The sequence below is a fragment of the Protobothrops mucrosquamatus genome, unplaced genomic scaffold, assembly GCF_001527695.2.
Source record: "Protobothrops mucrosquamatus isolate PMUCROS unplaced genomic scaffold, P.Mucros_1.0 scaffold3960, whole genome shotgun sequence".
NCBI classification, from domain to species: Eukaryota; Metazoa; Chordata; class Lepidosauria; order Squamata; family Viperidae; genus Protobothrops; species Protobothrops mucrosquamatus.
In genome coordinates, this window is record NW_015389901.1 from 76,665 (window position 1) to 102,569 (window position 25,905).

Sequence of the window (25,905 nt, forward strand, 5' to 3'; positions counted from 1 at the left end):
GAAGGAAGGAAGGAAGGAAGGAAGGAAGGAAGGAAGGAAGGAAGGAAGGACAGACTGTGGGGTCCTTGGTGCTCTCTGAGCTGGGTGGTTTTCTTGCAGACGTTTCGTGACCCAGCTAGGGAACATCATCAGTGCTAGAAGGGAGGAGGAGGAAGGAAGGGAGGGAGGGAGGAAAGGAAGGAAGGGAGGGAGGGAGGAAGGAAGATCTGTGGGGTCCTTGGTGCTCTCTGAGCTGGGTGGTTTTCTTGCAGACGTTTCGTGACCCAGCTAGGGAACATCATCAGGGCTAATGGTGATGCTCCCTCTGTTGATGTTCCCTAGCTGGGTCAGGAAACGTCTGCAAGAAAACCAGGAGGCTCAGAGAGCATCAAGAACTCTAATGCTGAGCTACAAATATTCTCTTCTAAGCCATTGTTAGTCAACCCATGGCTTAATGTCACCTGCAAAGCAGGCCAGAGAGTGCAGTCACACCCTTAGAAGGCTCTGATTTGTAAGCACACATTGGTGGTTTGCTCTTGGATCTTGTGCGTTTATTCCATCAGACACGGCTAAGACACCATGGCTTACCGGAGGTTGAAATCCAGCCAGTATAAAATGCCCAGGGTGGGGCTGGGCTGTCAAGGGTTGGGCCTCCTTCTCATCTGGCCCACCTTCCCCAGAAGCCTCCCCATGAGAGGGCAGGACAAGGAGCCCCATGCGCACCAGACCCCCTCTGTCTGTTCCTGCCGAGGTGCCCCCATCCCGCCTCAGAGATCCCGGTCCATCCAGGACCAGCATCCCGATTGCCCAGGATGGGTGGGCCCCCCTGGGTCCCCCCCTCAATTGGAGAAGGCCATTCTGCCCGTGGGCGCACCTGGGCGCTCTGCAGCCGGCTCCAGTCTGCGGAGAGGTAGAAGCGGATGCCCTCGAGGGAGCCCTCCAGCGTGGCTCCCCGGATGATCAACACCACGAGCACCACGTAGGGGAAGGTGGCAGTGAAGTACACAATCTGGGAGACAGGGAGACAGCAGGGCGGCGGCTGAAAGGAAGAAGCACCCCGGACGCAGCCGGAGCCCGGCAGGGGCCCCCCAGGGAAAGGCCAGGGAGGGGCTCCCCTTGTTGCCCCCTTGGCCAGGGCACGGTGGCCCCGAGCCCGGACTCCCCCCACTGGCTCACTCACCTTGCCCGAGCTGCGGATGCCCTTCAGGCTGCAGACGAAGATGACCGCCCAGGCTAGCAGCAGGCACAGCGCCAGGGACCCCCTCACGGGGCCTGGGTCGCCCAGGCCGGCGCTGTGCACCACGCCCAGCACCCGCTGGCTGGAAGCAGAAGAGAGGGACGGAGGAGGAGAGCGGGTGGCCAGGAGGGACCCCCCCTCCGCTCCCCGGGACGACCCTCCCCAGCAGGTGCCCCATCAGAGGGCGAACAACATGGGAAGTCCTCCACTTAACAATGATTCATTTAGGGACCGTTTGGTTACAAAGGCCTCCAGAAGCGGCGAATGCTCCAACACTGGAGGCTTTTAAGAAGAGACTGGACAGCCATTTGTCCGAAATGGTATAGGGTTTCCTGCCTGAGCAGGGGGTTGGACTAGATGACCTCCAAGGTCCCTTCCAACTTTATCATTATTATATTATTATTATTATTATTATTATTATTATTATTATTATTATTATTATTATTATTATTATTATTATTATTATTATTATTATTATTACTACTACCAATGAGAGAAGCAACCTGGAACTAAGGAGAAATTTCCTGACAGAACAATTAACCAATGGAATAACCTGCCTCCAGAAGCGGTGAATGCTCCAACACTGGAAGTTTTTAAGAGACTGGACGGCCATCTGTCTGAAATGGCCTAGGGTCTCCTGCCTGAGCAGGGGGTTGGACTAGATGACCTCCAAGGTCCCTTCCAACTTTATCATTATTATTATTATTATTATTATTATTATTATTATTATTATTATTATTATTATTATTACCAAGGAGAGAAGCAACCTGGAACTAAGGAGAAATTTCCTGGCAGTGAGAACAAATAACCAGTGGAACCACCTGCCTCCAGAAGCAGTGAATGCTCCAAGACTGGAAGTTTTTAAGAAGAGACTGGACAGCCATTTGTCCGAAATGGCCTAGGGTCTCCTGCCTGAGCAGGGGGTTGGACTAGATGACCTCCAAGGTCCCTTCCAACATCATCATCATCATCATCATCATCATTATGTTGTTTTGTTGTTTGTTGTTGTTGTTGTTGTTGTTATTATTATTATTATTATTATTATTATTATTATTATTATTATTATTATTATTATTATTATTATTATTATTATTATTATTAAAGTGACTTGGGGGCGTTTTTCACACCTACACATCCTCAGGGTCACCCAATCACCATTCAGGCGCTTGGCCACTGACTCATACTTATGACGGTCGCAGTGTCCGGGAGTGGTGGTCACGTGACAGTTAGTTGCCCCTCCCTCCATCCCTGGCCGGGTTCCTTTGCTGACAAAGCAGCAGCCGGCAGGCAATTCGTTTTGTGATCAACCTCTTTTTTTTTTGCCGTTTTTGCCTTGTGTGTGTGTGTGTGATTGTGTGTGTGCCATGAGCTGTGCTTGGAGAAGCAGGAAGTCCAACAGAAGATTAGCAGAATCACAGAGCTGGGAGGGACCTTGGAGGTCTTCTAGTCCAGGGGTCCCCAACCTTGGCCCCTTTAAGACTGGTGGACTTCAACTCCCAGAATTCCCCAGCCAGCTATGCTGGCTGGGGAATTCTGGGAGTTGAAGTCCCCCGGTCTTAAAGGGGCCAAGGTTGGGGACCCCTGTTCTAGTCCCGCCCCCTCTTCAAGCAGACCAATGGCTGTCCAGACTCTTCTCCAAAACTTCCACCCTCAGGAAATCCCTCTCGGTTCTAGGCGGGGTCTCTCCTTCACGCTGGACCAGAAGAGGCTGGGCTGAGGCTCCCCATTCCCGGGCTGAGCCCCCCCAAAGAGAGGGAGGCGTGTCCCGGTCCCTCCCCGACGTGCCCCCAACTCCCCCCCCAGGAGACTCACTTCCAGAAGACCTCGCTGGGGCTGGCCGGGGGGCTCCTCGCCAAAGACCCGTTCTGAAACGCAAGAGACCCTCCTGGTGGGGCAGGCAGTGCAGGGGCGGGCTCCTCTCCTCTGCTCGGCCAAAGAGGGGGTCCGGCCTGTAGAACCCCAAGAGCTGCCCCTGCTGCCCTTCCTCCCCACACCGGACCCCCCCCTCAGTACCTGAGACCGGCAGAGGGCCCGGTTGTGCGGGGCGTCGCAGGACCAGGGCAGGGGGCTCTGGAAGGACTGGCTGAGGTAGTAGAAGGTCCAGGCAATGATCACGTTGTAGTAGAGGGAGACCAGCGAGGCGACCACCAGCATGCCGACCCCGATCCCTGCGGAGGGTGTGGGGCACGTCGACCAGCCGGGCCCCACGGCTCCCCTTCCCCAGTGGGGGAGGCCCCCCCCAGCAGGGCGGAGGGCGTTTCTTTGAGCCCCAGCAGCAGAGCACGGGTTGCTGATGGGCCCCCCTCCCCAGAAGCCGCCCAGGGCCCCCGGAGCTCCCCCACAAGCACCTGGGGGCCGGCGAGCTGAGTTGGGGTCTCCCGCTTGCAAGTCACAGCAAGAGGGGCTCCTCCCCAGCGCAAAATGAGACCCTTGGGGTCCCTCTCCTTTCCAGCCTCCATCTGGGCCCCTCCCACTCCCTGGAGAACCCACGTGGACGGGGGGGTCCCCCCCTTGGGGGCTGGGTGGCGTCCTGGCCCGGCTGCTCCGGGGGGGGCCCAAAGGAGGCCAGGGAGCTTACCTTTCAAAAGGGGGCAGCACTTCCAGACGCTGAGGGGTCCGGTGGCCCCGTATTGGCCAAGGCTGAGCTCCATCAGGAAGAGAGGCAGGCCCGTGAAGACCAGCATGATGGTGTAGGGAATCAGAAACACCCCTGAGAAGGGAAGGCAGCGCAGGTGTGGCCCTTCATATACACCACCAGCAATCCTCCTCCTCCTCCTCCTCCAGCACGGATGATGCTACCTAGCTGGGTCATGAAATGTCTGCAAGAAAGCCACCCAGCTCAGAGAGCACCAAGGACCCCACAATTCAAGCTCAGAAAGAACCAAGGACCTTACAGTTCTCCTCCTCCTCCTCCTCCTCCTCCTCCTCTTCCAGCACGGATGATGCTACCTAGCTGGGTCATGAAATGTCTGCAAGAAAGCCACCAGAGAGCACCAAGGACCCCACAATTCAAGCTCAGAAAGAACCAAGGACCCTACAGTCCTCCTCCTCCTCCTCCTCACACAAATCCACTGGCGCTGGACTAACTCAACTCGGCACCCCCATGAGAACGGATTCCCACTCATGTTAGAAGGAGCCCGGAGGTAAATGGTTGAAACTTTGGTGCTTGTGGCAATGAGGCCTTGAGGAAAGCCACCTGGAACCAGGGATCAACAGGGAGGGCCCAGCCAGGAGGGAAGACCTCCTGATCCATCAGGACCAACATGGATCCTCCACGCTAGGGTGAGTTCACCGTGACCCTCACCACTTAATCTCAACAAGGATGGAATCGCTTCCGTGATTTCCCATCATTTCATGAGTGGTTCCCACGATTCGGCTTAAGAGCCCCTCTCTAGGTGGACTTTTGGGGGAAGGGGGTGGGAGAATAATGATAGACATCAAGGTGTGAAATGGCTGGGTGGGGAATTCTGGGAGCTGACACCTACAAGTCTTCAAGTTGCCAACTTTGGAGGTCCCTGGTCTAAAAGAGTTTTGGCACTTTGGTCCCTATCTGGATCTTCTCCTTCTCCAAAGTGGATTTTGCTCCTGGGTGATTGCTCAGTGCCACAGCGCCCCCTATTGGGATGCATAGGAAAGGCCCTGTTGTTGACCCCATTCTCCGGGCAACTGAGTGAACCAGGAGTAGGCCACCTTGGCTCTTTTATGACTGGTGGACTTCAACTCCCAGAATTCCTGAGCCAGCCTGGCTCAGCTTGGAAACCTCTCCGTTTCCCCTCAGCATGGCTGCTCAGGAATTCTGGGAGTTGAAGTCCACCAGTCAAAAAGGGGCCATAGTTCCCTCATGCTGGCTGAGGAATTCTGGGAGTTGAAGTCCACGAGTCATGAAGGGGCCATCGTTCCCCCATGCTGGCTCAGGAATTCTGGGAGTTGAAGTCCACAAGTCATAAAAGAGCCAAGGTCGCCTACCCCTGGTGTAAGCGATAAAGGGGGGTTGGGTGGGTGTCCCTAGACAGGGAAGGATGGTTATGTAGGCCTATGCAGAAAAAGGGAGATGCTACCGAATGGGCATTAATTGCTCACACACGCAATTTCAACTTAACAGCCCACAAAGAACGACAGAGCCTTTCACAGGGAGAAAGGAGAGAAATCAAGGAAAGGACAGGAGATCGGATGATTAAGGTCAGGTAGCTCAAGGGGAGGGAGGGAGGGAGGGAGGGCATGCAAGGAGCAGTTTTACTCCAGCTTTACAACGCCAGCCATGCTTTGACCGTGTGGATCCTGCCCCAATGTCGAATGCATTAAGGAGAAAGGGGTCCAGACATCCAATCTTCTGAAGAACAAGAAGCTTCTCTTACTGATGGTGCCCTGTGAGCTGGGTGGTTTTCTTGCAGACGTTTCATTACCCAAACCAGGTGACATCAACAGCACTCGTCGTAGAACTGATGACGTTCCCTAGTTGGGTCATGAAACGTCTGCAAGAAAACCACCCAGCTCAGAGAGCATCAAGGACCCCTCATTTCAAGCCCAAGCTACAAAACTAATGAATAAAACTAAATAATGAAACTCATCAAGGAGAGAAGCAACCTAGAACTAAGGAGAAACTTCCTGACAGTCGGAACAATTAGCCAGTGGAACCACCTGCCTCCAGAAGCGGTGAATGCTCCAACACTGGAAGTTTTTAAGAAGAGACTGGACAGCCATTTGTCTGAAATGGTACTATAGGGTTACCTGCCTGAGCAGGGGGTTGGACTAGATGACCTCCAAGGTCCCTTCCAACATCATCATCATCATCATCATCATCATCATCATCATCATCATCATCATTATTATTATTATTAATATTCTCCTTTATTAGCTTCTCTTCAGAACAGAGTTTGGAGGAACACAGCCGTTGTGAAGGGGCACAATGAGACAAGGATGCCTGTGTCACCCACACCTGCTCAGGGCCCACAGTGATGATAAGAAAAGCAGCAGCAGAGCAAGAAGCACCACCATCAAAGTTCAAAGCAAAATACTAATAATTTGAGGTGGAGTATGTCTCGCTTTAATGAAAACTAAGAGAGGCTTTAAGTTCTGTGTGGCCACAGGAAGGAAACGGAACAATCCACATTAATATTCACCCAGAGGGAAGAGTTAAGGTCAACGTGCTTGCTGGGCAAATTCAGAGCAGGTGGAAAAGAAATGAAAGTTTTGGGTGTTTTTGTTTCCTTGCACCAGGTTGCCCTCTGGGCCCTGCTAGGAGCACCAAGGCCGGAAGAAGATGGGACGTCCACTCACCGCCTCCGTTGCGATAGCAGAGATACGGGAACCGCCAGACGTTCCCCAGCCCCACGCAGTATCCCAGGCAGGAGAGCAGGAATTCGTACTTCCCTCCCCACGTCTCCCGGGGCTGGGGGGGCTCAGGGGCCGGGGTCGCACCCTGCGCCAGGAGAGACGGCTGCGTCTGGGGCAGGACGGTGGCCGGCAGGCGGAACCCCTCCAGGCCAGCCCCATTCAGCTGGGCGACTCCGCCCTGCGTGGCTTCCTCTGGCCTCCTCTTTCTACCAGTCCTCGTGTTGACGGTAACCGGCCGACGCCCCTTAAGACCCTCAACTTTCGGTGCGTAGAGACGTTCCCCGACTTCAACGGGTTGGGACCAAATCGCCCAGAAACTCACTCGCGACTCGGGACCTTTACCTCCTCTGCTCGGGGACGCGTCGTCAACTCTTCCCCGAGCCCCTTGCCTTCTTCCCAGGGCTGAGAGGGAGGGGCCGGCCCCAGGTCACCTTGCTGGCTTGGGGCCCAAGGAGGAGCTGGAACCAGGCTGAGAACCATCATGAGAAGCAATCCTGGTTTCCAGCCAGGGCGCCTTCACCCCTGCACCAAGGTGGCTGAGGGTTTGGTGCCTCCAGAATCGGCAGGAGCCCGGCCGTTCCCAAGGTCAGCCACCCACCAGCTCCTCCGGAGCACCTCAGGGCGAGGCTTCCCTCAGGGCCCGACTGCCCGGCGTGGCCCAGGTTGGCCCTCCCGGTTTTCTCCCCGCCTGGAGGGCTCAGGGGACCCCGCCTGACCGGCTGGGCCTGTCCAGCCAGCAGGAGGGATAAACGCCCCAGGCGAGCACAGGAGTCGTCCTCCGTTTTGGCCCTTTCCTCCTGAAATTCCAGCACGGGGGGTGTCTGTCCTCGACTTACGACCACAATGGACCCCAACCTTTCTGTTGCCAAGCGAGACAGTCGTTCACTGAGTTTGGCCCCCATTTTACGACCTTTCTTGCCACAGTTGTTAAGTGAATCACTGCAGTTAAGTTAGTAACACGGTTCTTAAGTGAATCTGGATTCTTCGTTGAGTTTGCTTGCTGGGAAGGTTGCAAATGGGGATCATGTGACTTCCCCCCTCCCAGGACGCTGCGACCGTCATAAATATGAATCAGTTGCCAAGCGCCCGAATTTTGATCACGTAACCCTGTGTGTGTGTGTGTGCTGCAATGGTCGTAAGTGTGAGGACCAGTCGTAAATCACTTTTTGGGTGCCTTCGTAACCTTGACCAGTCACTAAACGAATGTTGTAAGTCGAGGACTGTCTGTCAGGAGAACCCCAAGAACTCTCACATCCTTTCCCCACAGGCCAGGCCTTGCGGTGCTTCGATTGGCCCTGACCCCAAACCGAGGGGCTTCACCCCCCCCATGCCTGGCCTGAGGCAGGATGGGACCCCCAGGTTGTGGCTGGTGCAGGAGGGAGGGAGACCCCCGAGGGGCCGCACATCCGCGGCACCTCCGAATGGGCTTGCGGGCAAGAGAAGGATTCCACAAGGATCCCCTCTCCCCATTAGAGACCCTCCTGGATCAGTCGGACAAAATGACAATTAAATAATTATATATATATATATATATATATATATTTGGAGCAACATGTAGCAATCATGCACCCAATTGTGAGCAAAATTTTCTCTCTTTTTTTGTACACTTTTTTCCCCAAAACTGAATTTTGCAAGATTTGCAAAAAAAAAAAAAAAAAAAAAAGAGAAGCAACTAAACTTTGACAAATTTGTCTCCATTCAGTATTGCAACTCTATCTTGGGACTGCTAATCTAAACACATCTGCTGGGCACCCATTTGGAAATGCTGCTCTAGAGCAGTAGATTTCAAATTTGGCCAATTTATTAAGATGTGTGGGGCATGTTTGGCAACTGACTCACGCTTATGACGGCTGCCGTGTCCCGGGGGGGGGTGTCACATGATCCCCTTTCTGTGACCTTCGACAAGCAAAGTCAAGGAGGGAAGCGGGATTCATTTCACGACCGTGTTGCTAACTGAACAGCTGGAGTGATTCAAAGGTTGCAAAATGGGGCAAAGCTTACTTAACAAGTGTCTTGTTTAGCAACAGAAATGTTGGGCTCCACAGTGGTCGTAAGTGGAGGACTGCCTGTATTTTAAAACCCTGAAGAGCAGAAGCCCCTTCCTCTAAAGGGGTTGCATCCTGGATGGCTTTGAATGCAGCTGCAGAAACTCCAGGCGGGGGGGGGGGACAAAGCAGCCCCTCACCCTGCACTTGGTCTCAGCCCACCCCCACCCCCCGTGGTCCTGGGGAAGTCCCCCCCCCAGTAACCCCATTCCTTGGCCCATGGGTCCCAGTTTTGATTTGGGGCGGAAGAAAAAAAGTGTGCGTCTCTGGCGGGGATTGAACCTCCCTCTTCTTAAAAGAAAAAAAAGGCAAAAAGCAAAATTAATAACCAAAGTAAAATACGTGCATTACGGCGTCCAACCTTTCGGCTTGCCTGGGACACGTTGAGTGAAGAGGAGCTGTTTTGTCCACATATTATATAATATAGTAAACGTATATAAATCACACAATCATGTTAAAAGTGTGCAGTCTTGTGGGGCTGGCCGTCCAACTAGCCCTGCCGGCCCTGGGCTGGACACGCCTGGACGACGACCTCGGAAAGGTCATTGCCCGGAGCCCTCCCAAGCGGGAGACGCTGTCCTGGCCCCCCTCGCTGAAAAAGAGCACTTGCCGTCTTTTAAAAACTCCAGAATTACAGAACAAGAGTCGGAAGGGACCCCCGGAGGTCATCTAGTCCAACCCCGGCTTTAAAAAAGGAGCCGATTTCTCCGGCCGGGCAGTCCAGAGAGCGAGTCCTGTAGTTGGACACCCCAGTTTGAATTTGGGGGCGATACCAGGTGGGGGGGAGGAGGAGGAGGGGGGAAGCGGCAAACTTTCCTCCCCTCCCTTCTCGCAGCGGGGCCCGTCGGAGCAACCGGCTCAGCCGCGGCTGCCTTCCCACAACCAGGCCGGGCGTCTCCTTGCAGCGCGGGATCCACCTGCCCAGCACCCGACCGGGCGGCTCCCCTCCCTGCAGCGCCGCGCCCAGCCCGGCTCTCCTTGGCCAGCCGGCCGGCCCGGAATAGCCGCCTCGACGGCCGGGGGTCTCCGGGCAGGGGGCTCCGGGCTCCCCGGGGACCGACGTCGCAGGAGGAAGGACCGGGCCGCCGCCGAGCTGACCCCACAACCTCCCTGCTGGGTAGGCCCAGGGCGGACCCCCCCCCGCTCCTCTCCCCCCCCCAGCCTTCTCAGGCTTCCCTGCCGGGCGGCCGGGAGCAACTCACCGGACGGGCGGCCGGAGCAGCAGCAGCCGCAGGAGGAGTTGGAGGAGGCGGCGGAGGCTCCATCGGGCACCGACGCCTCGCTGGAGTTCCGGCCGCTCAGCCAGGCGGGCGAGGCGGGGCCAGGTAGGCCGGCCGGCAACGCACCTGGCCGCGCCCGCCGCTCACCTGGCCCGCCCCGCCCGCGGGAGGCGCCCCCGAAGCCGCCCGCGCCCCTCGCCTCCCCCCCCCGCGGGGGACTGCCAGGCGCGCCCCGGATCTCCCAGGCCGGTTCCCACGTCGGGGCGGAGATGCGTGGATCGGGCCCGAGACGAGGGGGAGATCCACCCCGGGGGGCTTTGGAGGGATCGCCGCTCGGCCTGAAGCGCCGCTCGGGGCAGGAGAGCCGCTTCTGGGGGGGGGCACGTGGGCGCAGGGGGTCTTGGCTGCCCTGGGAGGGGTTCTGCAGCCCCCAGACCCACGGAGGAGGGGGGTTTTTGCTGCAGAAGACCGGACAGGAGCTTCAGACGTGATTTACTTAACGTGTCCCCTCCTAACCCCAGAGCCTCATCCAGGAACCACCGAGGAGAAAACAACCCAACCGTCCCCCTACACTGACCTGACAAGTCACTTGTGCATGAACAGAGAGCAGACCCTCCCGCCTTCTAGCACTGATGGTGTTACCGAGCTACCTAATGAAACGTCTGGGAGAACAGAAGCTCAGAGAACACCAGGGACTCCCACAGTCCTCCTCCCCCCACCACTCCTCCTCCTCCTCTCCGCAAACCCCCCTCCCTTCCAGCCCCGATAATGTAGAGCAGGGGTAGTCAACCAGGGCTACGGGTGCCACCTGTGGTCCATTGGCACCTGGCAGGTGGTACGCAACCATCCTAGAAAAGGAGTAGCGGGGGAGGGGAATGAGCTGAACCGGTGGCAGCACCGCACAAGCCTGAGCGAGAGACGGCTGGAGCTGCAGGGCTGTCCGGGCTCAGCGGAAGCGCCAGGATCAGTGCCGCTTTCCAGCTGATCGGCACTTCGGGGCTGTCAGGGCTCAGCGGAAGCGCCAGGATCAGCGCCAGGATCCAGCTGGAAAGCAGCACTGATCCTGGCGCTTCCGCTGAGCCCAGAAGAAGCGCCGATCAGCTGGAATGTTGCAGACTCTCCAGGGTCTTGTGATTTACATTCAGATGCTTGGCAACCGATTCATATTTACGACGGTCACAGTGTCCCAGGGTCATGTGAAGTGACCAAAACCTGCTGCAACCACCCAGCAGACGGGGGGAATAAAAACCAAACACCCCCCCACCCCACCCCCACTGCCAATCCTCAACAGAAATGCTCACAACAATGAAAACCTCGGACAGGAGGAAGAGCGCGGCCGGGCGGGCAGGCAGGTGTCTTGCTTGGCTGTGGCTTGGGGGGGCACTTTTTTCAGTGCCATTGTAACTTCGAACAGTCACTAAGCGAACTGTTGTAAGTCGAGGACTACCTTTACTTATCACTTTTTTCCTTTTTTATTTTTGGTCATCAAGTTCCTGACACCTTGCTAGGCGATTAGTCCATGAGTCTATAACGGTATAGGATTTTCACCATGTTACTCACTTTTCCAACTTTTCGGGACTACATCTCTTTGTCGGTTCGAGTCTCTCGTAGTCCCTGGGAAGGGGGGGGGGGTTGTGCAGTCCGTACTAGGAGTTGAATACGGTCAGAGACCACTCACGGGGGAACCCCAGAGAATTGAGAGAACCGGGTCGTGGATCAGAGGGCCCCCCCAAACGGTAGGGAAGGGCTGAAGCAGCCCCCCTGGGCTTCTCTTGTTTGGGGTGGGGTGGGGCAGAGATGGGGGGCAAGAAAAGGGTCCCTAGAACATGCAAGGCGAGAGAACAAAGCTTTACTCCCTCTGAGGCAGTGGGAAAGTTGGGGCGATCCTTTGAAACGGCATGACCTCTACTCAGATTTGGGGAGCAGCCTGGGGGGGGGTCTCACAGCTCCTGCAGAAGGAGCAGGTGGCAGCCCCGGCAGGGGCAGCTTGGCTTAGCTGCGTCTTGGGCATCAGTGCCCCCTCTTTCTGCCCTGGTGGGACTCTGCCCATGAGGGCTCAGGCCTGCCTCTCAGCGGGTCCATTACCCTGCCCCTGCCTGTGGGGCTGCCCCCCAGAATGCAGCCACCCGGGCAGGGGTGGTGGGCACGGCTCAGTGGGGGTTGGGCTAGGAGACCCCCGAGGTCCCTCGCTGCTCTATCCCGATTGAGGCTGGAGCCCTTTCTCTGGAGGGACCCCCCACCCGACCACAGCCCCCCACTCTCTGCTCTGTCTCGGCTGCCGATAGCTTTCCCTTGTTCTCGTGGGGGGGGCTTCCTCCGTGGCTGCATCGCTGGGTGTTGCGCCGGCCCCCCCGTCTGAGCTGCCCTCGGAGACCTTGCACGGGATGCGTCCAGAGGTTAGGATGGTGGGCAGGGCAGCGGAGGGACCGTAAAGAGGCTCTGCCAGCAGCACTTCGCATCCTGAAGGGGGGGGGAGCCGCGTTCAGGGCTGCTCGGACGCAACTGGGGTGCACCCCCCCTCCGCGGGAGCCCGGCTGAGTTTTGGGGCTCCCCCCCCCCCCCGGCAGCGGCGGGAGAAAGCAGCCCGGCGAAACTGGTCGGGGCTTTGCCGGAGACGGTCTGCAGGTGGCGCTGTCGCGGAACTGTTGCGCCGCGCTCTAGGAGAAGCGGCAGGGCGGGGGCGCCTCTTTCCCGCCTTCCCCGCCGGGCTTCGTAGCCCGGCTCTGCGCACGCGCGAGTCCGGAGGTTAGACCCCCCCACCTTCCCGGCTAGCCGCCATCTTTGTGCCGGGCAAGCGCGGCTGTTGGGCGGCCGGGCCCGCGGCCAAGATGGCGTCGCCGGCGTCGCTCGGGGCGGGGCTGCGGCGCTGGCGGGAAAGCGGCTGGCGGGCGATCGGCAAAGGCGGCAGCGGCGGCGGCGGCGGAGCTCCTCGTCCGGCCGGGCACCATGCACGTCGTTAAGCGAGGTGGGCAGCCTCCCCGCCTTCCCCCGCGGACGCCGCCCCTCATTCGACGGTCCCGGGCATTGGGGGGGGGCAGGCGGCCGCCTTCCTCCCTCGCTGGTTGGAGGACGATGGGCTTTGTAGTCCCCGAGCGGGTCCCCTGGGTTGGGGGTCCCGGCCTCCCAATCCCAGACTTCGGGGAGGGGGGGTAGCGGGGCTCCCTTATTGGTTCTCTTAAGGCGGGGGGGGAGGAAGGGGGGAGGCCCCCCATGCCTGGCAATATCTGGGGGGGGTGTCTTTCTTTCTCCCCCTCCCCCCAGCCTTCTCTCCCCCCCTTCCGCCCCCAAAGTCAGGCCTGCAGCCCCCCCACAGCCCCTCTGGCGCCCCCCCAGGCCTGGAACCCTCCCCCGAATTGGGGGGGGCTGCCCCTCCCTCCCTCGTGCAACCCTCCCCCCTCCCCGAAGCTCCTGGGGGAGGGCGGGGCTCGCCCAGACGGACTTCGGCCTGCCCAGCAGGGTCGAGGTGCTTCAGGTGGGGGGGAGGGCTGGAGATGGGAGGGGGCCCATCCAGGCCTGCTGGTCTTCAGGGGGGGGGGCAGCAGCCTGTCTCCAAAGAGCAGGAGGGGGGATAGGAGTGTGGCCCCCCTCCCAGCCATTCTGAACCAGGGGCCAGAGTTGGGGGTCCTGCGGCCCCCCTCCCACTGCTTTTCTGCCTAACCTCTCTTTCTCACCTGTCTCTTTGCCCCCCACTCTCTCCCCCCAGATGGCCGCCACGAGCGGGTCATGTTCGACAAGATCACCTCCCGCATCCAGAAGCTCTGCTACGGCCTCAACGTGGATTTTGTGGACCCCGTAAGTCTCCTTCGGCCTCCCCGTCCGAGAACTGCCCGGCCCTGCGGGGAAGAGGCTGGTGCCCATGGGGGTGGGCTGCTCGGCTGGGTAGGGAAGCAGCCCTGGACCTCTTTGACAGGGGCGTGGGTGGCATAAGAAATAGGAAAAGGACCCCCCCCCAAAAGGTTTCCCTATCCTAGGTTTATCCTAGATAGAGCCTTGGTATGAATAATGCTGAGACAAGGGGGTTAGTTTGCCACCAGGGTCTGTCTGATTATTTCTTATTTAGAGGGAAATCTGTTCTTGGGGATGGCTTGGATCTCTGTGTGTGTGTGTAAGGGGAGGAAGGGTACACTTATAGGTGTGAAACCATCCCCTTCACACAGGATACACCTCATTGCCTCATGCCCTTAATCACTACTCAACCTTTTTCAAAATTTATTTTATATGGCCGCCCAACTCAGACACAGGTAGTCTGGGCAGCTCACAACATTAAAATTCCACAACATAAAAAACCCATATTTTGATAGATGGATGGATGGATGGATAGATACAGAAAGACAGACAGACAGATGGACAGATAGACACAGAGAGACGGATAGAGATAGAGAGATAGAGTTAGGTGAGTATAGATGATGGATGGATGGATGGATGGATGGATGGATGGATGGATGGATGGATAGATAGATGATAGAGAAATAGAAATAGGTGGATAGAGAAATACATAGACAAATAAATGATAGAGATAGATAGATAGAGAAATAGAGAAATAGAAATAGGTGGATAGAGAAATAGACAAATAAATGATAGATAGATAGATAGATAGATAGAGATAGATAGATAGATAGATAGATAGATAGATAGATAGATAGATAGATAGATAGATGATAGATAGATAGATAGATAGATAGATAAATAGGGAAATAGGGAAATAGAGAAATAGAAATAGGTGGATAGAGAAACACATAGACAAATAAATGATAGAGATAGATAGATAGATAGATAGATAGATAGATAGATAGATAGATAGAGATAGGCAAATAGAGAAATAGAAATAGGTGAATAGAGAAATAGAAATAGGTGGATAGAAAAATAGATAGGCAAATAAACAATAGAGATATAGATAGAGAAATGGATGATAGATAGGTAGAGAAGTAAGTAGATAGATAGGAAGGTAGATAGATAGATGAATATTGATCATGTGACCCTGGGGATGTGGCAATGGTGGTTAAGTTCAATAGTCGGTTGTAAGTCACTTTTTAAAGTACATTTAGAATGGTCACTAAATGAATAATTGTAAGTCGATCACTGGACTATGTTTCAGGAGGGCCACAAGAGGAAGACTTTGTAGGCCCTAAAAAGGCTATATATTAAGAAATCAATTTGCCACGATTTAGAGGTCTTTTTTGTTGGCCAGGCTCAAATCACCATGAAGGTGATCCAGGGCCTCTACAGCGGGGTGACCACGGTCGAACTGGACACGCTGGCGGCCGAGACGGCGGCCACTCTCACCACCAAGTACCCCGACTACGCCATCCTGGCTGCACGGATCGCTGTCTCCAATCTGCACAAAGAAACGAAGAAAGTCTTCAGCGGTGGGTGTCTGCAGGGAGAGGTGGGGACACACAGGAGAGGCAGACAGCGGCTGGTGGGTGAATGTTAATATCACTCATCTGTGTGCCTGGCTGAGGAATCCTGGGAGTTGAAGTCCACAAGTCCTAAAAGGGCCAAGTTTGAAGACTCCTGGCTAAAAGTATAAATGTACAATAAAATAATAACTGATGCAAAGATTAATAGTTTGTTTAAGACAGAGGTCTCCAACCTTGGCCACTTTAAGACTTGTGGACTTCAACTCCCAGAATTCCTCAGCCAGCTTTGCTGGCTGAGGAATTCTGGGAGTTGAAGTCCACAAGTCTTAAAGTGGCCAAGGTTGGAGACCCTTGGTTTAAGATGTTCTTAAGAGGCATCAAGTTAATAAGAGGCAGGCTGCAATGAAACAGCCTGCCCACCTGCCAGAATCTGGGATCAGGTGGGCTGTTGTAGCCTGACCGGTGCCACCACTGAGAAGGCTTCCTTGTTGGATAAGGAAGCTGGCGGAAAATTGTCCTAGCTCCTTGATGTGATTTTGAATGGTTGCTAAGGAACCAAACGTAACTTGAGGACTACCTGTATTCGTGAATTCGTCTGAACACTGATTGGCTCTGAGCAGATGGATGACTAAGTAGCCTCTGGACTGCCCTACAGCTGTGCATTACTTCTGCCACGGCTAATATGGCCCCGCTGTGATCTGTTGTGCCTTTGTTGCTTTCCAGATGTGATGGAAGACCTCTACAACTACGTGAACCCACACAACAGCAAGCATTCTCCCATGATCTCCAAGGAAACCCTGGACATTGTACAAGCCAACAAAGATGTAAGTACCGATTGAATATGGCATATTTTGGGCAGATGGAGAAAAAGGGGGGTCCTTGGTGGTCTCTGAGCTGGGTGGTTTTCCTGCAGACGTTTCATGACCCAACGAGGTAACATCATCAGTGCTAAAATGGAGGGGGTTGTGGAGAGGAGGAGGGGGAGGAGGACTGTGGAGTCTTTGATGCTCTCTGAGCTGGGTGGTTTTCTTGCAGACATTTCATGACCCAACTAGAGAACAGCATCAGTGCTAGAAGGGAGTGGAAAGGAGAAAAGGAAGGAAGGAAGGAAGGAAGGAAGGAAGGAAGGAAGGAAGGAAGGAAGGAAGGAAGGAAGGAAGGAAGGAAGGAGAGAAGGAGGAGGACTGTGAGGTCCTTGGTGCCCTCTGAGCTGGGTGGTTTTCTTGCAGACGTTTCATGACCCAACTGGGGAACAGCATCAGTGCTAGAAGGGAGTGGAAAGGAGAAGAGGAAAGAAGGAAGGAGAGAAGGAGAGGACTGTGGGGTCTTTGGTGCTCTCTGAGCTGGGTGGTTTTCTTGGCAGACGTTTCATGACCCAACTAGGGAACACCAGTGCCAGAAAGTGGGGGTTGCCCTGTCAGTATGGGTGGGAATGTTCTTGGTGGTTCCTTGATTAGGCTGTTGAGAGACACACACCCCTTCTAGCACCGATGATGTTCCTGAAAATACCTGTAAGAAAACAGCCAAGCTCAGAGAGCACCGAGGAGCCTTCAATCCAACAAATATTTGTTTCTATTGGAGAAACAGATTCTGGTCCTGGGGATTCCAGTCTTGAGATGGCACAGTCTGAATCTTGCCATGGTCTTCGGGGTTGGCACAAGCCTGCCTTTGCGGAGAGGTGTGCACGAGTGCCAGTTGGGCCATTACAAGCTGCCTCTGTTTTGTGATTCCTACATTTGTCCCCAGGGTCGGGACCACAGCGTGGTGCTCTTCTCACCAGGACCTGTGTCCAGGCCTGGCAGTGGACAGGCTCTGGGTTCCTTAAGGCAGTGGGTCTTCTCATTGGCTGGCATAGGCTTGGCAGTAACTCCTGCCCGGGGCTCTGACAGCCTCAGAGCCAGGAGGCCTTCTGTCACTCAGAGATGATCAAAAGCTCTTGGCCACTCAGAACTCTCCCCGAAGTCAGACCAGAGTCCCCCGACACGGCTGCTTGAGTTTTAGCGTATCTATGAATAAGATGGCTGCATATTTGAGCTCAGGCTGGTTGAGGGCCGGACAGCCTGGATGCTGAATCTCATGTCCTGCTTTTTTTTCCTCCCCCCCCAGCGACTGAACTCGGCAATAATCTACGATCGGGATTTTTCCTACAACTACTTTGGCTTTAAGGTAAAGCGGAGGTTTATCTGTTTATTTTACTTGTATCCTGCCTTCCGTTAACGTTCGCAAATAACTCAAGGAGGGGAACAGGGCTAGGCTGCATTAACAGAGGGATAGAATCACGATCACGTGAAGGCCTTGCTAAGGCCACACTTGGAATCCTGCATCCAGTTTTGGTCACCACGATGTAAAAAAGATGCTGAGACTCTAGAAAGAGTGCAGAGAAGAGCAAGAAAGAGGATCAGGGCACTGGAGGCTAAAACATACAAGGAACGGTTGCTGGAATTGGGTCTGTCTGGTTTAATGGAGAGAAGGACGAGGGGGGACAGGATAGCAGCGTTCCAGTATCTCAGGGGCTGCCCCGAAGAAGAGGGAGTCAAGCTCTTCTCCAAAGCGCCTGAAGGCAGGAGAAGAAGCAACGGATGGAAACTAATCAAGGAGAGAAGCAACCTGGAACTAAGGAGAAACTTCCTGACAGTGAGGACAATTAACCAGTGGAACCACCTGCCTCCAGAGGCGGAGAATGCTCCAACACGGGAAGTTTTTAAGAAGAGACTGGACAGCCATTTGTCTGAAATGGTATAGGGTTTCCTGCCTGAGCAGGGGGCTGGACTAGATGGCCTCCAAGGTCCCTCCCAACTTTATTATTATTATCAGGAAGCTTTTCCTCGTATTTAAAGCCTTTCCTTCCTTCCTTCCTTCCTTTCTTCCTCCCTCCCTCCCTCCCTCCCTCCTCCTTTCTTTTATCTTTCTTCTTTCCACAGCCAGGAGGCTGATCATTCTTGACAGCTTAAGTACAGTAGAATTGAAATTGATGGTCCCAGTTGTCACAACCGTTGGTGTAGCAGCCAACAGGGCAGTTCACACAAGCACACGTGCAGCAGTCCCTCCTTGCCAGAAAACAAGGATTTATAAGCCTGGTTTTACTTCTGGGATGGCTTTTTGGGGACAGTTGAGGAAATGCACCCAGAAAGGGCTTTTTCTAGGCTGAGGCCGGGGGCTGCCAGGTGCCCAAGCAAAGCTTTGGACCCTCGTCCTGTTGCGCTCTGCTGGTTCCAGACCATGGGAGCGGGTGCTGGGGGGGGGAAGGAGGATGTGAAGCAGTTATTGCAAGCACCTTTGGGGGCTGGCAATAGATTTAAAGTAAGTTGTTGGTGATCAAAGATGGTATTATTTTATTGTCCCTTGGTGGCACTGATTTTTTTTTTTAATCTTACAGACTCTGGAGCGTTCCTATCTTCTGAAAATTAATTCTAAAGGTTTGTGCTGTGTGCTCAATTCTTTGTACAATGGTTCTTTTTTTAATTTTTGATAAAACTTGGCCAAAACAATCAGGGGGGGGCTGCACCTTTGGAACTGCCTGAGATCAAAGTGGCTCTTCCAGAAAACCATCAGGCGAGGAATGGTTGATCTGGCGTTCCTCAAAAGGTTTCCAGCCGTTCCAGGAGGTCTCAACAAACAGGGTGGGCTTTCAACACACCAGGAATTGTTGTTTGATTAGGTCGTGGGGAGTGACCTCCGGTGGGACCCTCATGGGCGACCCACCTTCTTCCCCACTTACTCCCCCCAGTTTAAATCCTACACGAGTTAACCCCTTGACACATCTGAACCGCAATTCACGAAACTTTCTGCCTTTTAATAACATTTGAAAGGGGGGCTCTCGAGCGTCTGAAATTTTCTGAAAAGGGGGAGTAACCCAGCTCTCCCCCCAACCTGGTGGAGGAATCCCTCATGAAGGTAGTCCTTGACTTAGGACAACCGGGGCCAGGGTTTCTGTCGCTAAGCAAGGCCTCGTTAAATGAATCACACACGAGTTCAGGACTATTTTTTGCCCACAGTCGTTAGAATCAATCTGGTTGTTAAGTGAGTCACGTAGTTGTTAAGTGGATCTGGCTTCCCCCGTTGACTTTGCCTGTCAGAGGCCAGCTGGGAAGGTCACCTTTCTCCCCCTAACACACACACACACACACACACGGGATTCTGCAACCATTGTCAATACATGCCAGTAGCCAAGCTCCCAAATTTCATTCACGTAACTGGGGGGGATGCTACAATGGTCGTAAGGGTGAGGAACTGGTCGTAGGTCAGTTTTGTCAGTGCTGTTGTAACTTTGAACAGTCAGTAAACAATCCAAGGACTGGATAATGCCAGAGGCAGGGGCCACTTAAGGGTCCCCCGCCCCGAAGCAGACCTGCCTGAACGTTTTGTCCTTATTCCCTGGGGGAGTCTCAGCGTCTTCCAAGGGGGCAGCCTCACTGCAACTCCTGGGTGCCCAGTCTCTTCTGCAACTCCTCTGAGCAGCTCAAAAGTGCCCTTGAACTCCCGGCTGCACCAGAGGCTCAGGTGACCCCCCCCCAGCCGCTCCGTCTTCCGGCCTGGTCTTTGTTGATTGGGGGGGGGCGGAGTTGTGTCCTTGCAGCAGCTTCGCCATCGGTTTTCTTCTCTGTGGCCTCAAAGGCACCCAAATCAGGAGAAATGCCGCTAGTCCTCACCTTCTTGCCATAAGGGGGCCTGCCCATTCGAGTTGTGAAGTGCGTCGGCACGTGACCAACCCGATTTCACGATCTGTTTGTGCGCAGCGGTTGTTAAACAACTCACCGTGGTCATTAAGCGAACGCCACGGTCATTAAGCAAACCCATCGTTCCCTACAGGGCATTTTTGCCCCAGCCCAGAAGGGAGCTGAATGGCTGGCATCATAAATGGCGGTCGGGGGATTCTGCAAAGAGCTGTCAATCGGGTCTGCTTGCACAAGGGCTCCAAAGCTGGCAATGATTTGGGGGGAGGGTCCTTCGGAACCGGATCATAAGTACCTTTTGGGGGCTCCCCTGTAACTCTGGACAGTCACTAAACAAGCAGCTGTAAGTTGAGGACTACCTGTAAGTGGGGAGGGGTCTCTCTCTCCCACCTAGCCCAATGCGCAGCCGTCCCCCAACCGCAGCGTCTCTCTGCTCCCCCCACTAAGTGGCGCCTTCCCCTGCCTTCTCTGCCTGCAGTGGCCGAGCGCCCCCAGCACATGCTGATGAGGGTCTCGGTGGGCATCCACAAGGGCGACATCGAGGCCGCCATTGAGACCTACAACCTCCTGTCCGAGAAGTGGTTCACCCACGCCTCCCCCACCCTCTTCAACGCCGGCACCAACCGCCCTCAGCTCTCCAGGTAAAAGGGTTAGGGGGGCTGGCGGGCCGGCCGGTTGGCTGAGCATTGGGGGAGGAAATGCCAAAGAAGCCAAGCAACTTGCAAGGTCTAAGACGGGGGTCCCCAAACTTTGGGGCACCAGGGACCACCAGTTCCGTGGGGAGAGGTTATTCCGCGGACCAGAGGGGGCATGGTTGTGTGTGCTGCCTGCATCCCACGGATGGGGCTTTGCTTGTTTGTGCGGACCGGTTGCTGGCATGCTGCGGACCGGTACTGGTCCCCGGACCAGGCGTTGGGGACCCCTGGTATAAGAAAGTGGGGGCTGCTTCCGGCATAGAGTCTCCCCCCCAGCTGCTCTTCAGGTGGGTGCGGCAGTAATAATAATAGTAATAATAACAATAACAACAATAATAATAAATATAGTAATAATAGTAATAATAGTAATAATAGTAATAATAGTAATAACAATAATAGTAACAATAATAATAATAATAATAATAATAATAATAATAATAATAATAATAATATAATATAATAATATAATAATAATAAAAGTTGGAAGGTACCTTGGAGGTCATCTAGTAGCGCCCTTCATTCTGCAGCTTGGGGCCGTAGCTGGGTTTGGGGATCCGTGTCCAATTCCGGCATCTTGAGGGCAGCAGCGAAGAAAGACTGAAGGACTTTTTCAGCAATTGCCTTGGGTCCTGCTGCAATCGCCCTTAGACTTATATCCCGCTTCACAGTGCTTTACAGCCCTCTCTAGGCGGTTTACAGATTTGGCCTCTTGCCCCCCAACAATCTGGGTCCTCGTTTTACTGAGGGATGGAAGGCTGAGTCAACCTTGAGCCGGTCAGGATCGAACTGCTGGCAGTGGGGACGCAGAGTTAACCCCTGTGTCACAACAGGGCTCTTGTAGTCTGCAATCCCTTGTAAAGGGCAAGATAAACTTGTCATGGTGGCCTTGGGAAATTTGTCAAAGTTAGTTTGATTAGGAAAGGCCTTCGTTGCGAAAACAGACTTCGTGCTTTATTGGGCCAACTGTGGTTAGGCATGCAAGGAATTTGTCTGTGGTAGAGAAGCTCTGGGTGGACTTGAAAACAACAGAATACGATGATAATAATTAGTAAAGTGTACAGCCAGTAAAGTGGAGGAAGCAAAAAAATAATAAAAGGGATAAAGATGCTGCCGCCATGTCCAATGGGTTAATGTACATACATATTAAAACAAAAACATAGAAGTCTCTGTATTTTATCAGCTGGGAGATAAGGGGGTTCGGCAGAGTGATGGCCCGAGGGAAGGCACTGTCCCTATGTCTGGTGTATAAACAAGCCAAGATGACCTAAGTCAGGGTTAGGCAACCTTGGCCCCTTCATGACTCGTGGACTTCAACTCCCAGAATTCCTGAGCCAGCATGGGGAGAACTATGGCCCCTTCATGACTTGGGGACTTCAACTCCCAGAATTCCTCAGCCAGCATGAAGGAAATTATGGCCCCTTCATGACTGGTGGACTTCAACTCCCAGAATTCCTGAGCCAGAATGGGGGAACTTTGGCCCCTTCATGACTCGTGGACTTCAACTCCCAGAATTCCTGAGCCAGAATGGGGGAACTTTGGCCCCTTCATGACTGGTGGACTTCAACTCCCAGAATTCCTGAGCCAGCATGGCTCAGCTTGGAACCTCTCCCTTTCCCCTCAGCGTGGCTGGCTCAGGAATTCTGGGAGTTGAAGTCCACCAGTCATAAAAGAGCCCAGGTTGCCTACCCCTGAGTCCTAAGCAATCAGATTTGGGTTTGGCAGCCCAGCCATCTTGCTGGAAGGGGAAAAATAAATAAACCCAGGCTTGGGGCTGGCCTCCACAGGGGTCTGGAGGTGACCTCGCTGTACCGGAGGCTGCCATTCTCGCTCTTCTTCCCCTCCAGCTGCTTTCTCCTCTGCATGAAGGACGACAGCATCGAGGGCATCTACGACACGCTGAAGCACTGCGCCCTCATCTCCAAGTCTGCGGGGGGAATCGGGGTGGCCGTGAGCTGCATCCGGGCCACCGGCAGCTACATCGCCGGGGTGCGTCTGTGGCGGGCAGCCCGCGTGAATCCCTGCAGGCCCCACCAGTGGATTCTTGGAACTGCCGCTGGCCCTGTCCCCCTCACTAAGCAGCAGCAAAGGTCTCTGCCTCCATGGGTCCAGCTCACCGTCTCCAATCTTTTTAATTTTTCAGACCAATGGCAACTCCAACGGGCTGGTCCCCATGTTGAGGGTCTACAACAACACGGCTCGCTACGTGGACCAAGGGGGGAATAAGGTAGGGGGTCTTCTCCCAAGGCTGCTGGTGGGGACTTGGGTGGTCAAGGACAAACCCAGGGTTGATTCACCATCTCAGGCATAGTTTAAAGCAGGGCTCTCCAGTTAAGACGTGTGGACTTCAACTCCCAGCATTCCTCAGCCGGCCATGCTAGTTATCCATGACGAGCTGAGGAATTCTGGGAGTTGAAGTCTTAAAGTGGCCAAGGTTGGAGACCCCTGCTGTAAAGGGGGGGGCAGGGATGAAGGGATCTCCCAGCAAAGTGGAGAGAAGAGCAACTAAGACGATTAAAGGCCTGGAGGCTAAAACACACGAAGAATGTTGCAAGATTTGGGTATGTCTAGTCTAGAGAAAAGAAGGTCGAGGGGGGACAGGATAGCAGTCTTCCAGTATTTGAGGGGCTGCCCCAAAGAGGAGGGGGTCACCCTATTTTCCAAAGCCCCTGAAGGCAGGACAAGAAGCAACGGATGGAAACTGATCAAGGAGAGAAGCAGTAAGGGGAAACTTAATAGTAGTAGTAGTAATAATAACAACAACAACAATAATAAAGTTGGACGGGACCTTGGTCATCTAGTCCAACCCCCTGCTCAGGCAGGAAACCCTATACCGTTTCGGACAAATGGCTGTCCAGTTTCTTCGTAAAAACTTCCAGTGTTGGAGCATTCACTGCTTCTGGAGGCAGGTAGTTCCACTGGTTAATTGTTCTCACTGTCAGGAACGTCCGGACAGTCAATCAGTGGAAGGGCTTGCCTTTAGAAGTGGGTGCTCCATCCCTGGAGGTTTTTAAGAGGAAATCGGACAGCCATTTGTCTCGAAGGGTAGAGGGTCCCCTGCTTCAGCAGGGGGTTGGACTAGAAGACCTCCAAGGTCCCTTCCAGCTCTATGCTGAACTGAGGGGGGTCGGAAGGCTACCGGACTGGAGGGTCTGGAAAGGGCCCCCAGAAGCACAGCCAGGGCAGAGGTGGGCCGAAGGGGGTTTTGGTGCTGGTCTCCACCGCGGTGGTGTCTTTTCTTTCCGGCAGAGACCCGGGGCCTTCGCCATCTACCTGGAGCCCTGGCACTTGGACATCTTTGATTTCCTTGACCTGAAGAAGAACACCGGGAAGGAAGAGCAGAGGGCCCGGGACCTCTTCTACGCGCTCTGGATCCCGGATCTCTTCATGAAGCGGGTGGAGAGCAACCAGGTACAGGGCTGGCGGCTGAGTCCCCCCCCCACACTTGGTGGGACCAGCTGGGGGGACAGGGGGGCTGGGCGAAGGGTGGCCCCTCCGTGGCCACAGAGCAAAACAGAATCCTAGTATTTGAGGCCTGGAGCAGCTCACGCTTGTTCTTCTGTGCTCCTCTTGAATTGCTCAGACACTCTGCCCTTCCTGAACTTCTATCTAAGGCTGTTATTAACACAGAAAGGTTCATTTGCAGAAGGAGAGCGTACGGGCAGTCCTTGACGTACGACTGGTCGATTAGCGACCGTCCGAAGTCGGTCCCGCCCCAAAGTGCTCCCAGTCCAGTTCTGAGGTCCTGACGGCTCCTCCTCCCTCGTGGCCACATGACTGCATGTCAGGTGCTGGGCAACTGCTCACATTTGGAGTGTCCTGCGGTCGCCAGGCTTCGTTTTGCACCCTTGCAGCAAAAACACCCCATAGTGAACAATGGGTTTGCTTTATGACCTTGGTGTTAACAACTGCAGGACAAAAGGTGGTCAAACCAGGTGAATGCAGTCCTGCCAGGGCATGAAAGACAGCTGGGTGACCCTGGGCTGGTCGTTCGCTCTCAGCCCACACACACACACACACACACACACACACACACCAGGCAGGACCAGGAGCAGTGGGTGGAAGCTGGCCCAACCTGGAAATGAGGAGGAATTTCCCGACAGGGAGACCAGTCAGTCAGTGGAACGGAAGTTGCCTCCTGGAGTTGTGGGTGCTCCATCCCTGGAGGTTTTCAAGAAGAGACTGGACAGCCGTTGGTCTCACATTGTACAGGGTCTCCTACTTGTGCAAGGGGATGGACTAGAAGACCTCCAAGGTCCCTTCCAGCTCTGTGGTTCTGTACCCTTTATGGGGGGGAAGTCAGGCCGAAGCTGTTCCTCTGAGCTTCCCATCCGGCGATGCTCGTGAAGACCCAAAGCCAGATGTGGGTCCTTCACTGTTCTCTCTTCCTCAAAGGCAGGGGGAGCCTGGTGGCTGCAGCTGGAAGCCCCCCTAGAGCGAGCCTCTTTCTCCTGGGTGGGGGTCTCGTGACCCCCTCCCCTTGGAACTGACCTTTCCCCCCCCCTCCTTCAACAGGACTGGTCCCTGATGTGTCCCAACGAATGTCCGGGTCTGGATGAGGTCTGGGGAGAAGACTTTGAGCGTCTCTACGAAAGGTAGGAATGACCGGCTGGGCCAGGAGGGGCAAAATGGAACCGGCAGAATTTCTGCAGGACGTTTCGGGATGCGTCTGTCTCAGAAAAACGGGACAGGTTCGTCAACCACAGCACCGGGGATTTCCTGAGGAAGCCGTGACGGTGTTTTGGGGAAACTAAATGTAATAATAGAAGCCGGTCAGAAATGCGTTTCAGCGTTTCAACAAACGCAGCCATAAAACGCTAAGCCGTCACTTCGCTCCAAGTGGGAACGAGAGGGCGGGAGGTCTGAGGGAGACCGCCAGTTCTGGAGGACATGAATATAGTGCTTCCTCCCTTGGGCCTGGTGGATGAAGCCCTCTCTCCCAGGGGGGGTCTCCCAGGGGCTCCATCCTGCAGGTTGGGAGGGGGCACAGAGGGGACCCCGGGCTGCAGGACCACCAGTAGTGAGAAGGGCTGAGGGCTCACTCTCTGTTGAGGTGGGTGGGCTTGAGAGTGGTCCCCATGCCGAAAGGGCTTGGCTGGGCTCGGGTGGCAGGTGGCTGCTCTGTGTTGGGAGCTGCTTCCCCCCCTCCCCCCAGCTGGAGGAGGCTGGGGCAGGTGTAACCCCAGTTTAGCTATCCTGTGTTGTGAATGAGCAGGTGAGAGTTACCTGGCTGTGATGGAGCAGAAGCTGGATAATAAGAACATAAATTAAAGCCAGCTAAGTCCCATCAGTAGCCAGAGCCCTGATCAGGCTGTCCCTGCTTGAGCAGGGGGTTGGACTAGAAGACCTCCAAGGTCCCTTCCAG

General features: G+C 54.7%; 2 protein-coding genes across 2 annotated transcripts in view; one reads left to right on the forward strand and one right to left on the reverse strand.

Annotated features, from left to right (window-relative positions):
• LOC107298421 (sodium-dependent proline transporter-like) overlaps positions 1 to 12,594 on the reverse strand; it is a 16,543-nt gene extending 3,949 nt beyond the window's left edge. Inside the window, exons 1-8 of the mRNA XM_029286516.1 lie at positions 12,576 to 12,594; positions 6,494 to 6,835; positions 3,795 to 3,926; positions 3,230 to 3,384; positions 3,029 to 3,081; positions 1,160 to 1,298; positions 854 to 988; positions 424 to 440 (exon numbers count right to left, since the gene is read on the reverse strand). Of these exons, the coding sequence (XP_029142349.1) occupies positions 424 to 440; positions 854 to 988; positions 1,160 to 1,298; positions 3,029 to 3,081; positions 3,230 to 3,384; positions 3,795 to 3,926; positions 6,494 to 6,835; positions 12,576 to 12,594 (992 nt within the window). The remainder of the gene's footprint in view (positions 1 to 423; positions 441 to 853; positions 989 to 1,159; positions 1,299 to 3,028; positions 3,082 to 3,229; positions 3,385 to 3,794; positions 3,927 to 6,493; positions 6,836 to 12,575) is intronic.
• A 167-nt stretch (positions 12,595 to 12,761) lies between these two features.
• The window catches only part of RRM1 (ribonucleotide reductase catalytic subunit M1), a 22,121-nt gene continuing 8,977 nt past the window's right edge, over positions 12,762 to 25,905 (forward strand). Inside the window, exons 1-12 of the mRNA XM_015827802.1 lie at positions 12,762 to 12,780; positions 13,519 to 13,607; positions 15,004 to 15,181; positions 15,899 to 15,999; positions 17,282 to 17,341; positions 18,552 to 18,591; positions 20,327 to 20,489; positions 22,388 to 22,529; positions 22,684 to 22,767; positions 23,790 to 23,951; positions 25,056 to 25,135; positions 25,219 to 25,276. Coding sequence (XP_015683288.1) covers positions 12,762 to 12,780; positions 13,519 to 13,607; positions 15,004 to 15,181; positions 15,899 to 15,999; positions 17,282 to 17,341; positions 18,552 to 18,591; positions 20,327 to 20,489; positions 22,388 to 22,529; positions 22,684 to 22,767; positions 23,790 to 23,951; positions 25,056 to 25,135; positions 25,219 to 25,276 — 1,176 coding nt within the window. The remainder of the gene's footprint in view (positions 12,781 to 13,518; positions 13,608 to 15,003; positions 15,182 to 15,898; positions 16,000 to 17,281; positions 17,342 to 18,551; positions 18,592 to 20,326; positions 20,490 to 22,387; positions 22,530 to 22,683; positions 22,768 to 23,789; positions 23,952 to 25,055; positions 25,136 to 25,218; positions 25,277 to 25,905) is intronic.